The 19,491-nt window shown below is 47.0% G+C and overlaps 1 protein-coding gene across 10 annotated transcripts; it reads right to left on the bottom strand.

Moving 5' to 3' along the window:
* Positions 1–12: 12 nt before the first annotated feature.
* On the bottom strand, positions 13–19,468 carry LOC144329029 (uncharacterized). 10 transcript variants are annotated; one of them, XM_077935448.1, is made up of 5 exons: positions 19,035–19,266; positions 7,903–8,043; positions 5,823–5,967; positions 5,097–5,405; positions 13–4,849 (listed from the first exon to the last, which is right to left on the bottom strand). In XM_077935448.1, the coding sequence occupies exon 5, from the start codon at positions 4,665–4,667 to the stop codon at positions 2,574–2,576; it is 2,094 nt and encodes a 697-aa protein (XP_077791574.1). In that variant the 5' UTR covers positions 4,668–4,849; positions 5,097–5,405; positions 5,823–5,967; positions 7,903–8,043; positions 19,035–19,266; the 3' UTR covers positions 13–2,573. The 10 variants fall into 10 exon arrangements, 9 of the variants coding, with proteins under 9 accessions (XP_077791574.1, XP_077791577.1, XP_077791575.1 ...); XM_077935451.1 differs by having other exon boundaries at positions 7,908–8,043; XM_077935449.1 differs by lacking the exon at positions 19,035–19,266 and adding an exon at positions 8,673–8,942.
* Between the last annotated feature and the right edge of the window lie 23 nt (positions 19,469–19,491).

Below are 19,491 nucleotides of genomic sequence, written 5' to 3'. Positions count from 1 at the left end.
AAGGGCTGTTACTTTGTTTGAAGAATGGTTTATTCAATAAAAGTGTCTTAGTCATGAATGGGTGTTTTTTTATATACTGTAGACCCAGTAGACGGCAGTGTGGAGTTGTCTATACTGGGTCTGTCATGACAGCAACAGTTACACTTTGTTCCATGTATTTTGTACAAAGTTTTACAAAGTCTGTTTCAGTAGCACATTCAAAGCATTACACAGTACGTTTGTGGTATCAACATGACCACGTTAGAGGCAAGGCTTTACACTTTTGGGACTATAATGTATACATTTTCTTAATAACAATCACAGAAACATAACAGAGAATCCACCTCCTTTTCCATAGACAGTACATCAATGGGAATTCTAGTCAGGCTTTCGAGGTGGCTCTGGCAAGTGAGCCCAGCTGCATGTGACAAGGGTGGGGAGGAATTCCTTCCTGTCAATCAGCTTTGCGTATAGGGGTGAGTGACCCTATTCCTCTGGCAGGAGCAATTGTGAGGCTTCCTCGCCCGCTTCCATTCAGCTCTGCCATCCCCAAATGGCAAGTCTCCTTCAGCGCTTCTGGGAGCAGACAGGCTGGAAGCTGAAGGACTTCCCTTGGAGTAGGCTTCGCTTCGCTGTCTGTTGACCTCAATCTCTGTATTTTTAATGTTCTGTTGGGTACCTGCAGCTCCTCATTCTCCCTCTTGCAATAAGGCTTGGGGGACTATCTCCCAATAAATTACAGTATTTTAAGTTTTATTCAGAATGTGCAGGGGGCAGGGATGAAGTTCTGGTGAAGAAGCAGTGTTTGGAGATCATGCGGTGGTGGGGGTGAGAGAGTTTGGTGCAAAAACCAGTCACACACAGATGCACCCGCCTTCCATGCTTGAGTAGAGCAACTCCAGGCCATGAGCCAAGTATCAGCAGGGTAGGGGCCACATGCAGAGCAATTCCCATGCTGAGGACAAAAACACACATAGAGGCAGCAGGACTTCTTCAGTAATAGTTCACTGAGCTTTCAAAGCATACAGTTCTCACTGGGTCCCCAGAGAGGCACAAAACTTAGCACCTGAGAGCAGATCCAGTTTCAGCAGTAAAAAAATACAGCACACAGGATATCTAAGTCAGGCACACAAACCGGCAGAAGGGAGCAAGGGAGGAAAGAGGCTGGAAGGACACAGGGCAATGGATGTGTGTGTTTCGATTCCTGTCGTCTGGGAGAGAAGTCAGCAGCGTAGCATCTGCAGGGACTTCACGAAACAAAGCTTTCTTCCGGCTGCTTCCAGGCACATCCCAAAATACACACTGTGATTCGCAGTGTATTGACATATCAATTGTTTTTCAAAGGTTATCGGGATATGGTCTAGAATCCAGCATTGGATGAGATATCAATATATCGCCCAGCCCTAATCCTCACCCACCACCAGCAATCCATATTCACCCTCTCCCCTTCTCTATCAAAAGGTAAGGTAAAGGTAAAGGGACCCCTGACCATTAGGTCCAGTCGTGACCAACTCTGGGGTTGCGGCGCTCATCTCACTTTGCTGGCCGAGGGAGCTGGCGTACAGCTTCCGGGTCATGTGGCCAGCATGACTAAGCCCCTTCTGGCGAACCAGAACAGCACACGGAAACACCGTTTACCTTCCCACCTGAGTGGTACCTATTTATCTACTTGCACTTTGACATGCTTTCGAACTGCTAGGTTAGCAGGAGCAAGGACCGAGTAATCGGAGATCACCCTGTCACGGGGATTCAAACCACGGACCTATGGTTTAACCCACAGCGCCACCCGCGTCCCTGTCAAAAGGTACTTTATATCTAAAATTATTCTCACTATTGTGAGACATTACCTTCATTTAAAGAAATACAGCACACAGGTACACGTACCAGCAGAAGGGAGCAAGGGAGGCAAGAGGCTGGAACGACACAGGGCAATGTGTTTTGTCAGGGAATGGTCTGAAGCCGAATATTGGGGAATCCATTCTCAAGGAGATCAGCTTTCCTCAGAAGAAGAGATGGAGGGGGAGAAACGGCCCCCCTCGTTTCCAGTGGTCTCAGAAGCAGGGAGAGACACAGGCACAGAGCAGATTAGACAGGAGTTACCCAGTTCGAGATAATGGCAACACTCAGCTGGGCCCTGAAGCCGGAAGCCGGATCTCCTCTGAGTTCATTGCTGTGAAGAAGAGGGGACTCTGAGAGGAACATGTCCCGCACTCCATACATCTAAATGGGTTCTCCCATCTGAGACTCCCTTGATGTTTCTTAAACACTCCATTATAACTAAAGCACTTTCTGTAATCCTTCCATTTAAACTGCTTCTCCGCTTTGAGTTTGTTGATGGTTTGTCGGGTTTCAACTCTTAAAGTTCTTCCTGTCCATGAGTCTGTTGATCATAGAATCATAGACTCACAGAGCTGGAATAGACCACAAGGGCCATCGAGTCCAACCCCCTGCCAAGCAGGAAAATGTAGAACCTCCCCTAGGACTGAACCTTTATTTCCTTTCCTGAAATTTGTATGGTTTGTATCTTGTGTGAGTTTGTTGGCGTAAATTAAAGGGTTCCACTCTGACTGAAGCTGCTTCCACACGCCATAGATTTAAATGGTTTCTCCCATGTGTGTCTGCTGATGTTTTCTAAGATTTCCACTTTGACTGAAGCTCTTCCCACACTCCAGGCATTCAAATGGTTGCTCCCCTGTGTGAGTCTGTTGATGTCTTCTAAGGCTTCCATTATGAAGAAAGCTCTTTCCACACTCCATACATTTAAATGGTTTCTCCCCTGTGTGAGTCCGTAGATGAATACTGAGGTGTCCACTCTGACTGAAGCTCTTTCCGCACTCCATACATTTAAATGGTTTCTCCCCTGTGTGAGTCCGTTGATGTGTTCTAAGGGATGCATTGAAATTAAAGCTCTTTCCACACTCCATGCATTCATATGGTTTTTCACCTGTATGAGTCCGCTGGTGTAATTTAAGGCTTCCATTCTGACGAAAGCTCTTTCCGCACTCCATACATTTAAATGGTTTCTCCCCTGTGTGAGTCCGTTGATGTGTTCTAAGGGATGAATTGGAATTAAAGCTCTTTCCACACTCCATGCATTCATATGGTTTTTCACCTGTATGAGTCCGCTGGTGTAATTTAAGGTTTCCATTCTTACTGAAGCTCTTTCCACACTCCATACATTTATATGGTTTCTCCCCTGTGTGAGTCTGTTGATGTATATTGAGGTGTCCACTCTGACTGAAGATCTTTCCACACTCCAGGCATTCAAATGGTTTCTCCGCTGTGTGAGTCCGTTGATGATTTCTAAAGCTTCCATTATGATGAAAGCGCTTACCACACTCCATACATTTAAATGGTTTCTCACCTGTGTGAGTCCGTAGATGAATACTGAGGAGTCCACTCTGACTGAAGCTCTTTCCGCACTCCATACATTTAAATGGTTTCTCCCCTGTGTGAGTCCGTTGATGTGTTCTAAGGCTTCCATTCTCACTGAAGCACTTTCCACACTCCATGCATTCATATGGTTTTTCACCTGTATGAGTCCGCTGGTGTAATTTAATGTATCCACTCTGACTGAAGCTCTTTTCGCACTCCATACATTTATATCGTTTCTCCGCTGTGTGAGTCCGTTGATGTCTTCTAAGGGATGAATTGGAATTAAAGCACTTTCCACACTCCATGCATTCATATGGTTTTTCACCTGTATGAGTCCGCTGGTGTAATTTAAGGGTTCCACTCTGACTGAAGCTCTTTCTGCACTCTATGCATTTAAAAGGTTTTTCACCCGTGTGAGTCCGTTGATGTCTTCTAAGGACACCATTCTTACTGAAGCTCTTTCCGCACTCCATACATTTAAATGGTTTTTCCGCTGTGTGAGTCCATTGATGTGCTCTAAGCCTTCCATTATCAGTAAAGCTCTTTCCGCACTGCATACATTTATATGGTTTTTCCCCTGTGTGAGTCCGTTGATGTGTTTTAAGCCTTCCATTTTTACTAAAGCTCTTTCCGCACTCCATACATTTATATGGTTTCTCCCCTGTGTGAGTCCATTGATGACATCTAAGGTCTCCATTCTGACTGAAGCTCTTTCCACACTCCATACATTTATATGGTTTCTCCCCTGTGTGAGTTTGAAGATGAATATTGAAGTGTCCACTCTGACTGAAGCTCTTTTCGCACTCCATACATTTATATGGTTTCTCCCCTGTGTGGGTCCGTTGATGTATTCTAAGGTCTCCATTCTTACTGAAGCTCTTTCCACACTCCATACATTTACATGGTTTCTCCCCTGTGTGAGTTTGTAGATGAATATTGAAGTGTCCACTCTGACTGAAGCTCTTTCCACACTCTATGCATTTAAAAGGTTTTTCACCCGTGTGAGTCCGTTTGTGCTGTTTAAGCTCTCCACTCTGATGGAAGCTCTTTCCGCACTCCATACATTTATATGGTTTCTCCCCTGTGTGAGTCCGTTTGTGCTGTTTAAGGTGTCCACTCTGACGGAAGCTCTTTCCGCACGCCATACATTTATATGGTTTCTCTCCTGTGTGAGTCCGTTGATGGATTCTAAGTTTTCCATTTTCACTAAAGCTCTTTCCGCACTCCATACATTTAAAAGGTTTTTCACCCGTGTGAGTCCGTTGATGTGTTCTAAGGCTTCCATTGAAACTGAAGCTCTTTCCGCACTCCATACATTTAAATGGTTTTTCCTGTTGGAGGTCGTTGATGTGAGCTATGTATGCACATTCAGTGAAGCATATTCCACATTTGACACATTTTAATTTCTCTTCCTAATTAAACTGAAGGTGCCCGATCCCCTGAAGTTGTGACTGTCTTCTTCTTCACCTTCTTCAGAGTGGGAGGAAAGGAAATCCTGTTTGGGTTTCAAGGAAGAGAACAAAGGAAAAGAGAGCACATCAGATGCCATTAGCACCACCTCATATTTCAACATATCCTACATTTCCCCGCATCCTACCCTTGTTCCAAATTTTTAGGAAATGAAAATGCAATGTCATCAAATGATAGTAATGCATCAGCAACCTTTCATAATCCTCAATCAGCAGCATGATAAAGCAGCATGATATTGGAATGCAGACTTTTCAAACCAATTGTTTCCTCACCAGGAAAGGCAGCTGCTCTCTTTCCATGAAAAGGCCCCCTCTTTCTCTGGTCCATCGTTCCTTTGGACATTTCCCATCCTCTGCAACATAATCGTCCATCCACCTCTGTCTCTTAATGGATCACCTGCACAGTCCCATTGGCCTCAGGAGGTCCATATGGACTATTATGTGAGACCTAGGTCTATGCCTTTTCCAGGGACTGTGGTCTGGGTTAGTCAGAGAACTAGTGACAAGTCTTGGTGCTTCGGGTCAGCTGAATGGGTGCTCAGGGAAGCTCCTGTTCTTGGAGATGGACCTCCGTCTAGATGCCTTGCATTGCATGGAAAGAGAAGGAGAAGCAGAAGGAAAGCAGCTGACGCATGGGAATCCCAGACGGAGAAACCCACCCCCATTGCTCCTTATAATAATGAGGTGCAGCCTGATCTTTTCCTGTCTCCTGAATCAGGACTATCCTAAAATGACACTTACAAATCTGATTACTAAAGGCAAATAGATAACTGTAATTAATGGAAACTTCATCCTTGAATATGTAGTATTGATTCATTAACAGCCTGAAGTTATGTTGTTTCTTGAAAAATAAATTTATTCCTGATCTGTCTTAAATATAATAATTATAGGATGGCTTGGGGTGTTAGGGGCGCGGTAGTACCTTTGGTGGGCGACATGTAGTCCACCTTGTGGGGTAATTTTTCCACCATTGGTCCCCACCCTGCACTCAGCTTTCACCTGTGGCTTCCAGAAGCTGTCAGCATGCAACAGAGGCAGCGATCCAAGCAACGGCTTCAACGGGCTGGCTAAACCAGGTGAGGATATCTGCTGGGTCTCAAATTCTTGGTGGGTTGGGGAATTCTGCTGCAGGTGAAGGCAGACCCTGGTGGATGGAGAGGAGGAGAACAACAGTGAATCCCACAGTCAAAAAGGCAGATTCCGCCCATGCTGCAGAGGAAAGTGAAGGGCTGATGTGATTGTCAACCGGGGAAGGAAGCACATCGAGAAGGAAAACTCTGATCCTAAACCTTCACTGACTTGTGAGTTATCTTCAGGAGAAGAGAAGGCTATGGGGGGAAACCTACACAAATCCAGAATGGACTCTCTAAGACGGTTGGATGGTGTCCTGCACACCTCCTTCCAGCATCTCCGATGGCCCCTTGAAAGCTAATGAAAGTCTTGGGCCTGGAGCTTTTGGAGGGGCAGGACCAGGAAAGCTTCTGCCACCATTATCCTTCTGATTGCGATTCAGGCCTCATCATGGGACGGAAACTGCCCTGGTTGCGCTGCTTGATGATCTCCGATGGGCTAGAGACCAAGGGGAAAAAAGCTCTTTCCTGGTTCTGCTGGATCTCTCAGCGGCTTTGGAGACCTTTGGCCATGGTGTCCTACTGGACCCTCTAGGGGAGCTAGGGGCACAGCTGTGCAGTGGTTCCCCTCCTTCCTCCTGGGCCATGTCCAGAAAGTGGTGTTGGGGGATGAGTGTTCAGACCTCTGGGCTCTCACTTGTGGGGTTCCTGAGGGCTCCATCCTCTCCCCCATGCTTTTTAATATCTATATGAAGACTCTGGGAGAGATCATCAGGGGGTTTGGGTTGGGTGTTCCCTGGTATGTCGATGATACCAAGCTCTGCCTCTCTTTTAAATTGGAACCAGTGAAGGTACTGTATGAGTGTCTGGAGGCAGTTGAAGGATGGATGGTGACTAACAGATTGAGGTTGAATCTTGACAAGACAGAAATACTGTCCCAGGGGGAAAGGGGGCAGGCAGGTGTGGGAGACGCCCTAGACCTGATGTAGGTAACTGTGCCCCAAAAGGACCAGGTGCACAACCTGGGGGTCATTTTGGACTCACAGCTGTCCATGGAGGCGCAGGTCAATTCTGCGTCCAGGGCAGTTGTCTGCCAGCTCCATCTGGTATGCTGGCTGAGACCCTCCATGCCTGGAGACTGTCTCCCCAGAGTGGTGCATATTCTTTTGATCTCCCACTTGGACTACTGCCATGCGCTACATGGGGCCATCTTTGAAGGTGACTCGTAAACTGCAACTAATCCAGAATGTGGCCGCTAGAGAATAGAATGGGAGCAGCCGCTGAGACCACATAACACCAGTCTGAAAGGATCTTCACTGACTCCCAGTACATTTCTGAGCACAATTCACATTGTTGGTGATGACCTTTAAATTGCTGTGGTTGCATTTTTCAGGCACAGAATCCTGTTATGCCTTCAGACACAAATTTATTTGCTGAAGGAATTTTTTGCTGTCTCTGAGCTTTATTTCCTACTCTGCTAATTGTATGTTGGACTTGCTCTGGAGATCATTGTGGAGCAGCAAGATCATTGACCTAAAGCCCTACAGCCTCACTCTCTATAGACCTGAAGGAGTGTCTCCACCCCCATCGCTCAGTCTGTACACTGAGGTCCTCCTTCGAGGGTCTTCTGCTGGTTCAACACACCCCGTGAGAAGCGAAGTTACAGGGAAGCAGGCAGAGGGCAAGGAAATGGGCAACTATCTGCATTTAGGTGACAGCTGAAGGCAGCCCTGTATAAGGAGGTTTTTAATGTCTGATGTTTTACTGTCTTTTATTTGTACTGTAAGCTGCCCAGAGTGGCTGGTGAAACCCAGCCAGTTAGGCAAGGTAGAAATACTACAATCATTCGTATTATATTGTTATTCTTTTGTAGTTATTTTGGATTTTGTACTGCAATATCAGCTCACAAAATGTCATGGGTGGAGAAAATCACAGGGCTGCCATAAACTGTAATCCCACCCACTACTTCTCATTCACATACAGTCTGTAAATTAGGGGAGGTCACATACCTCACCTGTGCTAATACTGGCAGTTTTTGGCCTGTATAGGCACACCTTGTATGTAGAGCCTCCAGCCACAGGCACTGTCTATCATGAAAATGGGTCCTTTGACTGGGAAGAATCTCAGCTTGTCAGTCACTCTGACATTCCCTACCAAAAATAAGAGGAACAGAAATGCTTTTGAGGTGCATCTTCTATATCAAGCCTGAGAGTCATTCCATGGACTCTGCACCCCTGTTTCTGATGACAGGTGTACATTATCCTCATCCTCAATGAAGCTGGCAGTGGAAAAGACATTAAAGATGGAAGCCTGAGAGAGAAGAAAAGGTTTCTGGCTGATTCCCGGGTGGGATTGCGGAAACCAAGAGCCGCTTCTGAGAAGGCCTCTCCCCTCCCCTCTTCCTCTCCGGATTTGAACCGCTGCGACTGGGCAGTGCAGGGGTTTATGGGGTCGTGAAGAGGATGCAGCTTGCAAGAAGGAAGCCACACGGGGGTCTCTATCCAGGCGTCCCTCGAGCCCGTTAACCCTTTCATGACCCGCCTTTCTCCGTGCAGATACCACAGGGACCCAAATATCCCTGCGTGGGGGAAACGGGGCAAAGGAGCCCTCTTGGGACCCCCTCGGTGGGCGCCCCATGTCCGCCGCTGCCAAGGCGCAGCACGGATGCAGGGGTCTAGGCCATGCCGACGGGACGCATGAAAGGTGCTTTGGGGAGCTGGCGCGGCGTCCCTACCTGGGTCCTTTTCTGTCCTCCCCCCCCCCCCCACGACCCCTTTACCTCTTTCTCCTCGCTCCAGATTCTCCTTTCCTTTCCTGCAACAGCCGGGGGGGGCGGTGTCGCCTGCTGCCCCTCCTCCCCTTTCCGAAAGCGCGCCCCCCTAGAGCTACGGCGCAGAGCAGCAATCCGGAGTGGAAGCTCCACTTCCGGGAGAAGCAGGCAGGTTGGGAACAGAGTTCTATTCCCGGAACAGAGGTCGGATGGCGAGGAGGAGGGGCAACATATTGGGGAGGGGATTTGGGATTGTGGGGGCGGGGTGAGGGAAGGATGTGCCGGGAGGGGAGGGGAGGAATAGGGGGGAGGGAGAGGAAGGTTTCCCTCCTCCCCTCTTCCATCTGTGGATCAGGAGAGCGGGGGAGGGGCTGATCCCGCAATCCAATTACAAAGTGGGGTCCCCCCCCCCAATGTTTACATTGCTAAATCCTTCCCTCGCCCACCCCACGCCACCAGCCGTGCGTCCGTGCTTTAGGTATTGGTGCTCTTCAAACCAGGAATGGGGGGGGGCGGTTAAACGACACCCCAAGTCTCCACCACAGCCTCGGACTAAGGCCAGGACAATGACCATTTGCACAGGCACTTTCTATGCACAGCAGCAAAGAGGCTCAGAAAAGCAGCCTATACAATTGTAGCAAGAAGCGGGTACCATGAATCGGACTGTTTCCTCCGACTATCCAATACGTCCAATGACTCCTCTGGAATTGGGGAATCCAGGGCTCCCCCTGACTCCATAATCCCTTAGGAGGCAGGAGGCGATCAAGGGCAGCACATGTCCCAGGCAGAAATCCATCGGGGTGGCGGATTGAATCCTGATGCATTCAAAGGAGAAGCGCAGGAAAGCCTTGCAGTTGGGGGGATGTCCGAATACTATTATGGTTCTTTGGGGAAGAGGGTAGTTAAAAGGTGTGGGAAAATAGGGTTACTGACGGGCAGGGAGACGGACTCATTTTTCTAAATGCCAAAGACTCCTACTTTGTGACATATTTGTGCCCAGGTAATCCAATCAGGTAACCTGGCAGACAGGATAAAAACAGCACACCCAGATTTCTGTTGTAGTCTGCCCCTTCTCTGATGTAAGTATGATGTCTTGGGGGTGGTCTTGGGCTACACCCCTTCTGTGATGTATTTATGATGTTTCGGGAGGGCGGTCTTGGGCTCCAGTGGGGGCAATTTCAAAATGTCTATATTTGCACTCCTTTGTTAGGGGTCCTCCTCTCTCCTGCCTGTGGGGGGAACACCCTGTTGCAACAGCTTCAATAAAGATCAGGCTTACTAGCTGCTTTGCTACTCAATATCCTCTGGTTGGCCTCTCCTATTTTCTCCTACCGATAGAGAACCCACAAAAGGACTCTATATGGGCTCTTGGGTACCCCGTAAGGGAAAAGGAGCAGCTTCCCCCCCCCATAACGCAACCAAACAATCTTTGTGTTTGAACCTTGTTGCAACAAGTAAAGATCAGGTCTGCTGACCACTGTTTTGTATATTTAACGTGGCTGGAGACTCCTTCTTTTGCTAACCAGAGGGACCCGCGGGGAGGGGCACCCTGACGAGCTGGGCAGCGGAGTAAATCCGCACCCCGGGATATTTTCCTTCTCAACTCTTTCCCACCTGAGCCTCACCCCCTTACCTAAAAGCCAGACACAACACAATGTGACAGGATTGTGACTCCTGCGCTCAGCAAACAAAATAGCTTTCCCCCACCCCCAGAACAAAGCAACCCTGGGATGCTGAGGTCCCCCAATCCCTGATATGAAAAGGGGAGGGGCTCGGGAAACCTTCAGGGAGCAGGCGGGGAGGGGGGTGCATAGGATCCAGAAGCTCCTTCTAGCGGATTCCTCCACTCCACGCCACTCCCCACCGCAAGCCGCCTGCCTCCCCATCACTCCCATGGCTGCTTCACAAGTGTGGGGAAGCTGTGGCCCTTCCGCCTGGAGCTCCAAGTTCCTTTAAGAGCCCAGCGTTGCACAGGGCAGGCTCACCTGCAGCAAAACACAACGCAGCTTCCCTGGCAGTCTGGAGCCGGGCTGGGGAGCATCGTGGGGACCCCATATAAGAATATATATAATGATTTATTATTTATACCCCGCCCATCTGGCTGGGCTTCCCCACCCAATACTAAAAACACAATACAGTGGTACCTCGGGTTACATACACTTCAGGTTAAGACTCTGCTAACCCAGAAAAAGTGCTTCACGTTAAGAACATTGCTTCAGGATGAGAATAGAAATTGTGCTCTGGCAGCGTGGCGGCAGCAGGAGGCCCCATTAGCTAAAGTGGTGCTTCAGGTTAAGAATAGTTTCAGGTTAAGTACAGACCTCCAGAACGAATTAAGTACTTAACCCGAGGTACATTCCAAGTACGTCTCCGAGCACAATTCAAGGTGTTGGTGCTGACCTTTAAAACCCTAAACGGCCTCGGTCCTGTATACCTGAAGGAGCGTCTCCACCCCCATCGTTCACCCGGACACTGAGATCCAGTGCCAAGGGCCTTCTGGCGGTTCCCTCATTGCGAGAAGTGAGGCTACAGGGAACCAGACAGAGGGCCTTCTCGGTAGTGGCGCCCGCCCTGTGGAACATCCTCCCATCAGATGTCAAAGAGATAAACAACTACCTGACATTCAGAAGACATCTTAAGGCATCCTTGTTCAGGGAAGTTTTTAATATGTAATGCTGTACTGTTTTTAACACTTGATTGGGAGCCGCCCAGAGTGGCTGGGGAGACTCAGCCAGATGTGCGGGGTATAAATAATAAATTATTATTATTATTATTATTATTATTATTATACCTCTGTACGGCATTAAACATTAAAACACTTCGCTAAACTTCTCCAGAAATGTGCCCCTAAAAGAAATTTGCTTCGCCCGTCAGAGGCAGCCGTCCTTCTCTGGTGCTCAAGTGCTGTCAGTGGGTTTCCCAGAAGAGGCCCCTGCTTGGCCCCTAGTAGGACTGGGGCCCCTTGGGCCTGATCCTACAGAACTTGCCTGATGTTCTGAGGCAAGTGAATCCTCCTTTGTCCTTCAGGGAGAACAGGGTTTCCCAAATTTGGTCTCCAGCTCACTACAGATCCCACCATCCCAAGCTAGCAAGACTAGGGATGATGGGAATTGTTGGCAGGCCCTGCAGGTGGCTCTGGCAAGTGAGCTCAGCTGCATGTGACCAGTGAGGGGAGAATTCCTTCCTGGATTCCAGAAGTGGCCATCACCTTTGAGTATAGGGTCAGTGCCCCTATTCCTCCAGCAGGAGCGATCGTGGGGCTTCCTCGCCCGCTTCCATTCAGCTCTGCCATTCCCAAAGGGCAATTCTTCTTCAGCCATTGTGGGAGCAGACGGGCTGGAAGCTGAAGCGGCTTCCCTTGGAGTAGGCTTTGTTTCCCTTTCTGCTGACCTCAGTCTCTTGGATTGTGGCCAGCTTTCCTCTTCCATTTCCCTGAATGCTGAGCAGTGTTGGATGTGTGGGGAAGTGAAATTCACTCCATAACTTTTCCACAGGGTTCCCTCCGCAGCACAGGAGGATGGGGGGAGGGAGGAACACGTAGTAATAAACGGAAGGTTCTATGAATGGAGAGAAGCAGAGAGTCCCCTATAGATCACTATTGGGACCTGTGGCTTTTCTTTTTTATATATATAATATTTATTAAAGGTTTTAAACAATACATCACCAAACACATAAAACACCATCACCAACATAAAACAAGCAAAAGAAAAAAAAAAGAAAAAATACAAAAAGTTAACACAAAACAGATAAAAAAACAGCATAATTAATTTTCACAAAAACCATATTTTCATAACCTTCCTTTGGGACTTCCTCACATCTCCCTTAGCTGCGTTCCCGATTGTAAAAGTTTAGTCAGCAATGCTTCCCCTACTTTCGATCTTACTGTGTAATTTTCAGATATTATGTCTCCAATTTTAATTTTTGTTTTCATATGCTTAAATACTTAGATTTGACATAATATTATATAAAGTTTCATCCTTATTATAATAAATCACTTATTTTCATACTTCTTTCAATTAAATTTACTGGTGCCACATTATTTTCTATCCTGCATCGTCTTAGCATTCATACAGTTTACAATGTTTCTGCAGATAGTCCTTAAAGTTTTTCCAGTCCTCTTCCTCCGTCTCTTCTCCCAGGTCCCGGATTCTGCCAGTCATTTCTGCCAATTCCATATAGTCTATCAGTTGCGTCTGCCATTCTTCCAGAGTGGGCAAATCTTGGGTCTTCCAGTGCTTTGCAATAAGTATTCTTGCTGCTGTTGTCGCGTACATAAAAAAAGTTCGGTCCTTCTTTAGCACCCTTTGGCCGACAATGCCCAAAAGGAAGGCCTCTGGTTTCTTAGGGAAGGTATATTTAAATACCTTTTTAACTCGTTATAGATCATTTCCCAGAAAGCCTTAACCCTTGGGCATGTCCACCAAAGGTGAAAGAATGTTCCTTCAGTTTCCTTACATTTCCAACATTTATTGTCTGGCAAATGGTATATTTTTGCAAGCTTGACTGGGGTCATGTACCACCTATATATCATTTTCATAATATTTTCTTTCAAGGCACTACATGCCATCAACCTCACACCGGTGGTCCATAACCTTTCCCAGTCAGCAAACATAATGTTGTAGCCAATGTCCTGTGCCCATTTTATCATAGCTGATTTAACCGTTTCATCCTGAGTGTTCCATTTTAACAGCAAGTTATACATTTTTGAAAGTACCTTAGTTTTCGGTTCTAACAATTCTGTTTCTAATTTCGATTTTTCCACCTGGAAACCTGTTTTTTTGTCCATATTGAAAACCTCCCTAATCTGAGCATAATGTAACCAATCTCGCACTTTATCCTTTAATTTCTCAAAACTCTGCAATCTCCAAATGTCTCCATCTTTTTCTATTATTTCCCAATATTTCGGCCATTTGGCCTCCATATTGAGTCTTTTATGAGCCTTAGCTTCCATTGGTGACAGCCACCTTGGGGTCTTGTTTTCTAATAAATCTTTATATTTTGTCCAGACATTAAACACTGCTTTCCTGACAATATGGTTCTTGAAAGCTCTATGAACTTTTACCTTCCGGAGGCGGCGCGAACGGCAATGGCGGTCTCCTTCGCGCTGTGAAGGGGAAGTTCCGCAGAAACGGGTCATCCGCTACGGCGAAGCGGAGACCCAAGTTGGAAACCCACAGCGATAGCCTGTGGTCGTGGGACTCGGCGGGCACCAGAAGCGCCCCTCGAAATGAAGAAGGGACCTCGTAAGGGGCTCCGGAACGTGGAAGGGCTGGCGCACTGCTGTGAGTCGATCGCTCTTTCTGTGGAGTGAAGCCGCGTAGCTGCTGTCGGTGAGCGCTGACCTTTTTTCCTGGAAACATTCGACTAGAAAAGTATCAACCCGTGAGTAAGACGGACTGAATGAATTGGGGACTAAATTAATTTAAAATTTGGCTAAAGCGGGAGACGTAACCAGGAAGTCCGTCTCCCGGCTCTGCTTAAAGATTTAAAGCAAAGACTTTGATCTGTCTGTTGCCTTTGAATCGGTACTTAAAGGTACTAACTCGTGCATTACCTGAACTGACTTTGTGAATATTAGTGGATTTATTTCTTCTGATTATGGACTTTGCTTTCACCTCTTCCTTTGGATTTACAAATTTATTAAAGAACCTAGGCAGCCGGACTGCCAGACTGATAGAACTGTCAGATTGTGGACTTTGTTACTCTGCTACTCTGAACTGTTACATCTGAGTGTTATTTGAACTGTTACATTGAAATACTGTTTCTGGCACTTTTTAGAGACATTGTTTCACTTCAAAGATTAACTCTGCTAACTATAAGAGACCTGAAGGTCCTTTGGAATTTTGAGGCTGTTTGGACATTTTATTATTATTATTATTTATTTACGGCTATTAGCCCATAAAATGTACAAACATAAAAGGACAGAGACATAAAGACCGATATATTCGACACCAGAAGGTGAACACCACGATGCAAGGGTGGGTCATTGAGCAGAGCCAAATAACAGCTTGGGGCCCGGAGAGCTCCAAGGGACAGATCGCAGAAAAAGGAAGACTGAAGACGAGAGCCGACATGCACTCTCATCATAACTGTCCGATTAGTTTTTGATGTTGTTGTTGTTTTTTGGTGGTTTTTGTGTGTGAGATAACCGCGATCAGGAATCTCGCAACCTGCAGAGTTACAGAAGAATCTGTATCCTGCAAAAGTAGTGCGGCGTGTGACTCAACAGGCCTGCCAACCAAGCACAATAAAACAGGACCCAGGAATTTAGTCCTGGCTATGCTATGTAGGGGACAGTTGAACATTATATGTGGAAGAGATTCAACAGTTTTCCCGTCACACACGCATAGTGGAGACACCAAACCCCTGGAAAATCTGTGGCTCAGCAGGTTCGATGGAAGGACATTGAACCTTGCACGAATAAATGCAAGTCGGTGTGGTACAGATGAAAGAGATGACATGTATGATGGAAGGCCAAGTGGTGGGGTTATTCCGTGATACCTGGGGGACCTGTTTGGACATTTGTTTTAAAAGCTTTGAAGTTTGGGAACAATTTGAGAAAAAAACTTCTCATGAACAACAAATTAGCTTTTCCCCTCAAGATACGTTTGAACTCCCCCTAGAGGACTTTGGATTTACAACTGTCTGGGACTTGTTTTTTTCCTTTCTCTTTTCTCTTGTTGTTTACTCTCTGGGCTTCTGGTTTCCCATGGGATCGCATGCAGTTTGATCTTGGCACGTAGACAGAAGTGGAATGAGTGGCTTTGGGAAAACAAGATCGGCCAAAGCTAAAGCCAAGCAAACAACTTTAACTTCACAGCTGCACAGATCATCTGTTCCTGCTATTTTGGTGACACAAGAGGAAGAAACAGAGCAAACTTTGCCGGAAGGTATGGCTTTAGGAGGATCCGCTTCAGTATTGGACAAAATCCTTGAAAAATTGGAAAGTTTGGATAAAAAAGCGGATGAGCAATCGGCTAAGATTGACCAAAATACAGCCAGTGTTAATAAATTGACTGAACAAGTTGCTCTGAATGCACAATCAATTGGGAAACTATTTGAAGCCACCACAGAAAATCGTAAATTGGCTGAGGAAGCTAACCAAAAAGCTGATGCATTAAAGGAGGAGGTAAAACCATTGCACAAGCAAGTTGGTGAACAGCAGGCCTATCTGTCTATGATAGAATTACGAAGCAGGGAAAATAATCTGAGGCTGAGGTCATTCTTAGAACTTGAACAAGGGGATTTAATCGAATACCTGACAAAAGAATTCACAAAATTTTGGCCTTTGGAAGAAGATAAGGACTTTAAAATTGTGAGTGATTTTAGACTTGGAAAAGTAGCAAGGAGAGACAGGCCCAGGGACTGCTTGATTGCCTTGAGAACAAAGGAGGAAAGAGACAAGATATTGAGTGCACACTTCAAAAAGTCACTTGAAATTCAAGATTTGAGAGTGGAAATTTACAAGGATATCCCTAAACAACTACTGGAACTCAGATCAAGCTACACAGAGTTGGCGAAACTGTTGAGGAGCAACTCAATCGTCTTTAGGTGGGAATTCCCTCAAGGACTATCTTTTACATTTAGAGGGAAGAAAGTGAAAATCAAAACAGCCGAGGACAAAGAAAAGTTTCTGAGTGACCACGGAGAAGACCTTCAGAAAGGAATTGGAGGAACCCCAGGGTCTGGGCCATTGCCTGTACCTACACCTTCGGGGCCTGAAGAACAGGAGAAAGAGACACCACCACCTAAGGAATAACAGATTGGTCCAGGATGTCTCTGCAGCTCTTAAGCTGGAATATTAATGGCTGCAATTCCCCGGAAAAAAGGAGAAGAATATTTCATCTATTAAAGAAAGAGCAATTGGACATTATCTGCCTGCAGGAAACACATGTGACTAGGCTCCACAGAAAAGTGCTAATTAATAAGAGACTAGGCCAAGAATTTATCTCATCAGACCGAGTGAAGAAGAGAGGAGTGGTGATTTATGCAAAGGAGAGCCTGTCACCAAAATTTCTTTTTAAAGATGAGCAAGGAAGAATTTTGGCAATTGAAATACAAACACAAGGGGAAAAGTTTTTGATATTGGGAATTTATGCTCCGAATGAGGGGAAATCGGAATTTTACAAGAAGCTGCATGAGACAATGCTGGACTATCTGAACTATAGCAACATCATTATGATGGGAGATATGAATGGGGTGGTGTCCACAAACATGGACAAAGTGTAATGCCTGGAGCTTTTGGGGGTGCAGGACCAGGAAAGCTCCTGCCACCATTATCCTTCCCCTCCCATGCTTCTTCTTCTTTAATTACTATATCCTAATTTAAAATAAATACATTTATGAAAAACAGATGTACATACAAGTGAACAAACATACAATCAAACAAACAAATAACAGAAAAATCAAGCAAACCACCACACTATAAGATATAAGAAGATTAATATAATTATCATCATATATACTCCTGGTATTGAACACAATTATAAAATTTATAGAAATTTAAAACTGACTTCCAATTAATTTCACTGTACTTTGTCTATCCATTACTTTATACTGCACAGTTACATATTTCTTATATAGTTTCTTTTTACCTCCCTACAAACTTATATTTATATAATACAGGGATCAGTCTAATTCTGCCAAGATGTTTCCTTTTATTCCATAGTTATCTAAATATTCTTTGAAGATTCTGCAATCCTTATATGCTTTTTTACATCTATAGTTGTACCTTGGGTTACAGACGCTTCAGGTTACAGACGCTTCAGGTTACAGACTCCGCTAACCCAGAAATAGTACCTTGGGTGAAGAACTTTGCTTCAGGATAAGAACAGAAATCTCATGGCGGTGGCAGCGGGAGGCTCCACTAGCTACAGTGGTGCTTCAGGTTAAGAACAGTTTCAGGTTAAGAATGGACCTCCAGAACAAATGAAGTTCTTAACCTGAGGTACCACTGTATATGAAGCCACTGGGAGAGATCATCAGGGCATTGGGACTGGGTGTTCACCAGTATGTGGATGATTCCAAGTTCTTACTCTCTTTAAAATTGGAACCAGGGAAGGCAGTAAATGCCCTGGATTGGTGCCTGTAGGTGGTTTGAGGATGGATGGCGGCTAACAGATTTAAGTTGAATCCTGACAAGCAGAGGTAACATTTGGGGGGGACACAGGGCAGGAAGGTGTGGGGGACTCCCTAGACCTGATGGGGAAACTGTGCCCCTAAAGGACAAGGTACACACCCTGGGGGTCATTCTGGACTCACAGCTGTTCATAGAGGTGCAGGTCAGTTCTGTGTCCAGGGCAGCTGTCTGCCAGTTCCATCTGGTACGCAGGCTGAGACCCTACCAGCCTAGAGACTGTCCACCCACAAACTCTCATTCACATACAGTCTGTAAATTTGGAAACATCACACACCTGACCTGTGTTAATACTAGCAGTCTTTGGCCTGTATAGGCACACCCTGTGTATAGAGCCACAAACACTGTATATTATGAAAATGGGTCCTGCGACTGTGAAGATTCATGCAGTCGCTGTCATTGAATGATGATCGATTGTATCTCAGCTTGTCAGTCTCTCTGACACTGCCTTAAAGAATAAGAGGAATAGAAATGCTTTTGAGGTGCAACTTCTATATCAGCCCTGAGAGCCATTCCATGGACTCTGCACCCCTGTTTCTGATGACAGCTGAACATTATCCTCATCCTCAATGAAGCTGGCAGTGGAAAAGACAATAAAGATGGAAGCTTGAGAGAGAGGAAAAGGTTCTTGGCTGCTTCCTGGGTGGGATTGCGGAAAGAAAGAGCCGCTTCTGAGAAGGCCTCCACCCTCCTCTCTTCCTCTTGGAATTTCATTTCTTCTCCAGGAGGACCCGCGGGCGCCACGATGGAGACGTCTCCTCAAGGACTGGTCGTCCTGTATCTCTCTCTCCCCGCCCGTCCGCCCCCCCCCGCCAATGCTGCCCTTCCCTGCCTCAGGGATGCTCCCCTTCCCAACTTCCTCGACCCCCTCCCTCTTTTTCTGAGTCTCCCCTGCACCCAGAGGCCGCCTTGTCGGGGCTCACCCCTCGCCCTGCGCGCCCCATCTCTCCATCCAGAGGACACCCCCAGCCCAACACGTGCCACACGGGGGTCTCTATCCAGGCGTCCCTCGCGCCCGTTAACCCATTGATGGCTCGTCTTTCTCCGTGCAGATCCCACAGGGCCCCAGGGATGCCTGTGCGGGGGAAACGGGGCAAGGAGGCCTTCGTGGGGACCCCCTGGGTGGGGGCCCCATGTCCGCCGCTGCCAAGGCGCCTAAGGGGCCCAAGAAATATGCTTTTGGGAGCTGGCGGGGGTCTCTGGGTCCTTTTCTCCCCCCCCCGCGACCCCTTTACCTCTTTGTCCTCGCTCCCGATTCTCCTTTCCTTTCCTGCAACATCCACGGGGGGTGTCCTCCCCTGCCGCCCCTCCTCCCCTTTCCGAAAGCGCCCCCCCCCCCAGAGCTACGGCGCAAAGCAGCAATCCGGCGCAGAAGAGCCACTTCCGGGAGAAGCAGGCAGTTTGGGAGGAGGGTTCATCCCCCCCCTATTCCGGGAACAGAGCTAGGGTGGCGAGGAGGAGGAGCAACATATTGGGGAGGGGATTTGAGGTTGTGGGGGCGGGGTGAGAGGAGGATGTGCGGGGAGGGGAGGGAAAGATTTGAGACGGGACGGGGAGGAAGGTTATTCCCCTCCCGTTTTCCTCCTGTAGATCAGGAGAGCGGGGGAGGGGCTGATCCTGGCAATCCAATTACAAATTGGGGTCCCCCACCCCACAATGTTTACATTGCAAAATCCTTCCCTCGCCCACCCC

Source organism: Podarcis muralis, chromosome 10 (genome assembly GCF_964188315.1).
Source record: "Podarcis muralis chromosome 10, rPodMur119.hap1.1, whole genome shotgun sequence".
Classification (NCBI taxonomy): Eukaryota; Metazoa; Chordata; class Lepidosauria; order Squamata; family Lacertidae; genus Podarcis; species Podarcis muralis.
The sequence above is the reverse complement of the archived record's forward strand: the minus strand, read 5'-3'. Positions and strand labels throughout refer to the sequence as shown.

Excerpts from the sequence above, each read along its gene's own strand:
- LOC144329029 (XM_077935448.1), bottom strand. The coding sequence starts at position 4,667 with ATGGAGTGCGGAAAGAGCTTCAGTTTCAATGGAAGCCTTAGAACACAT.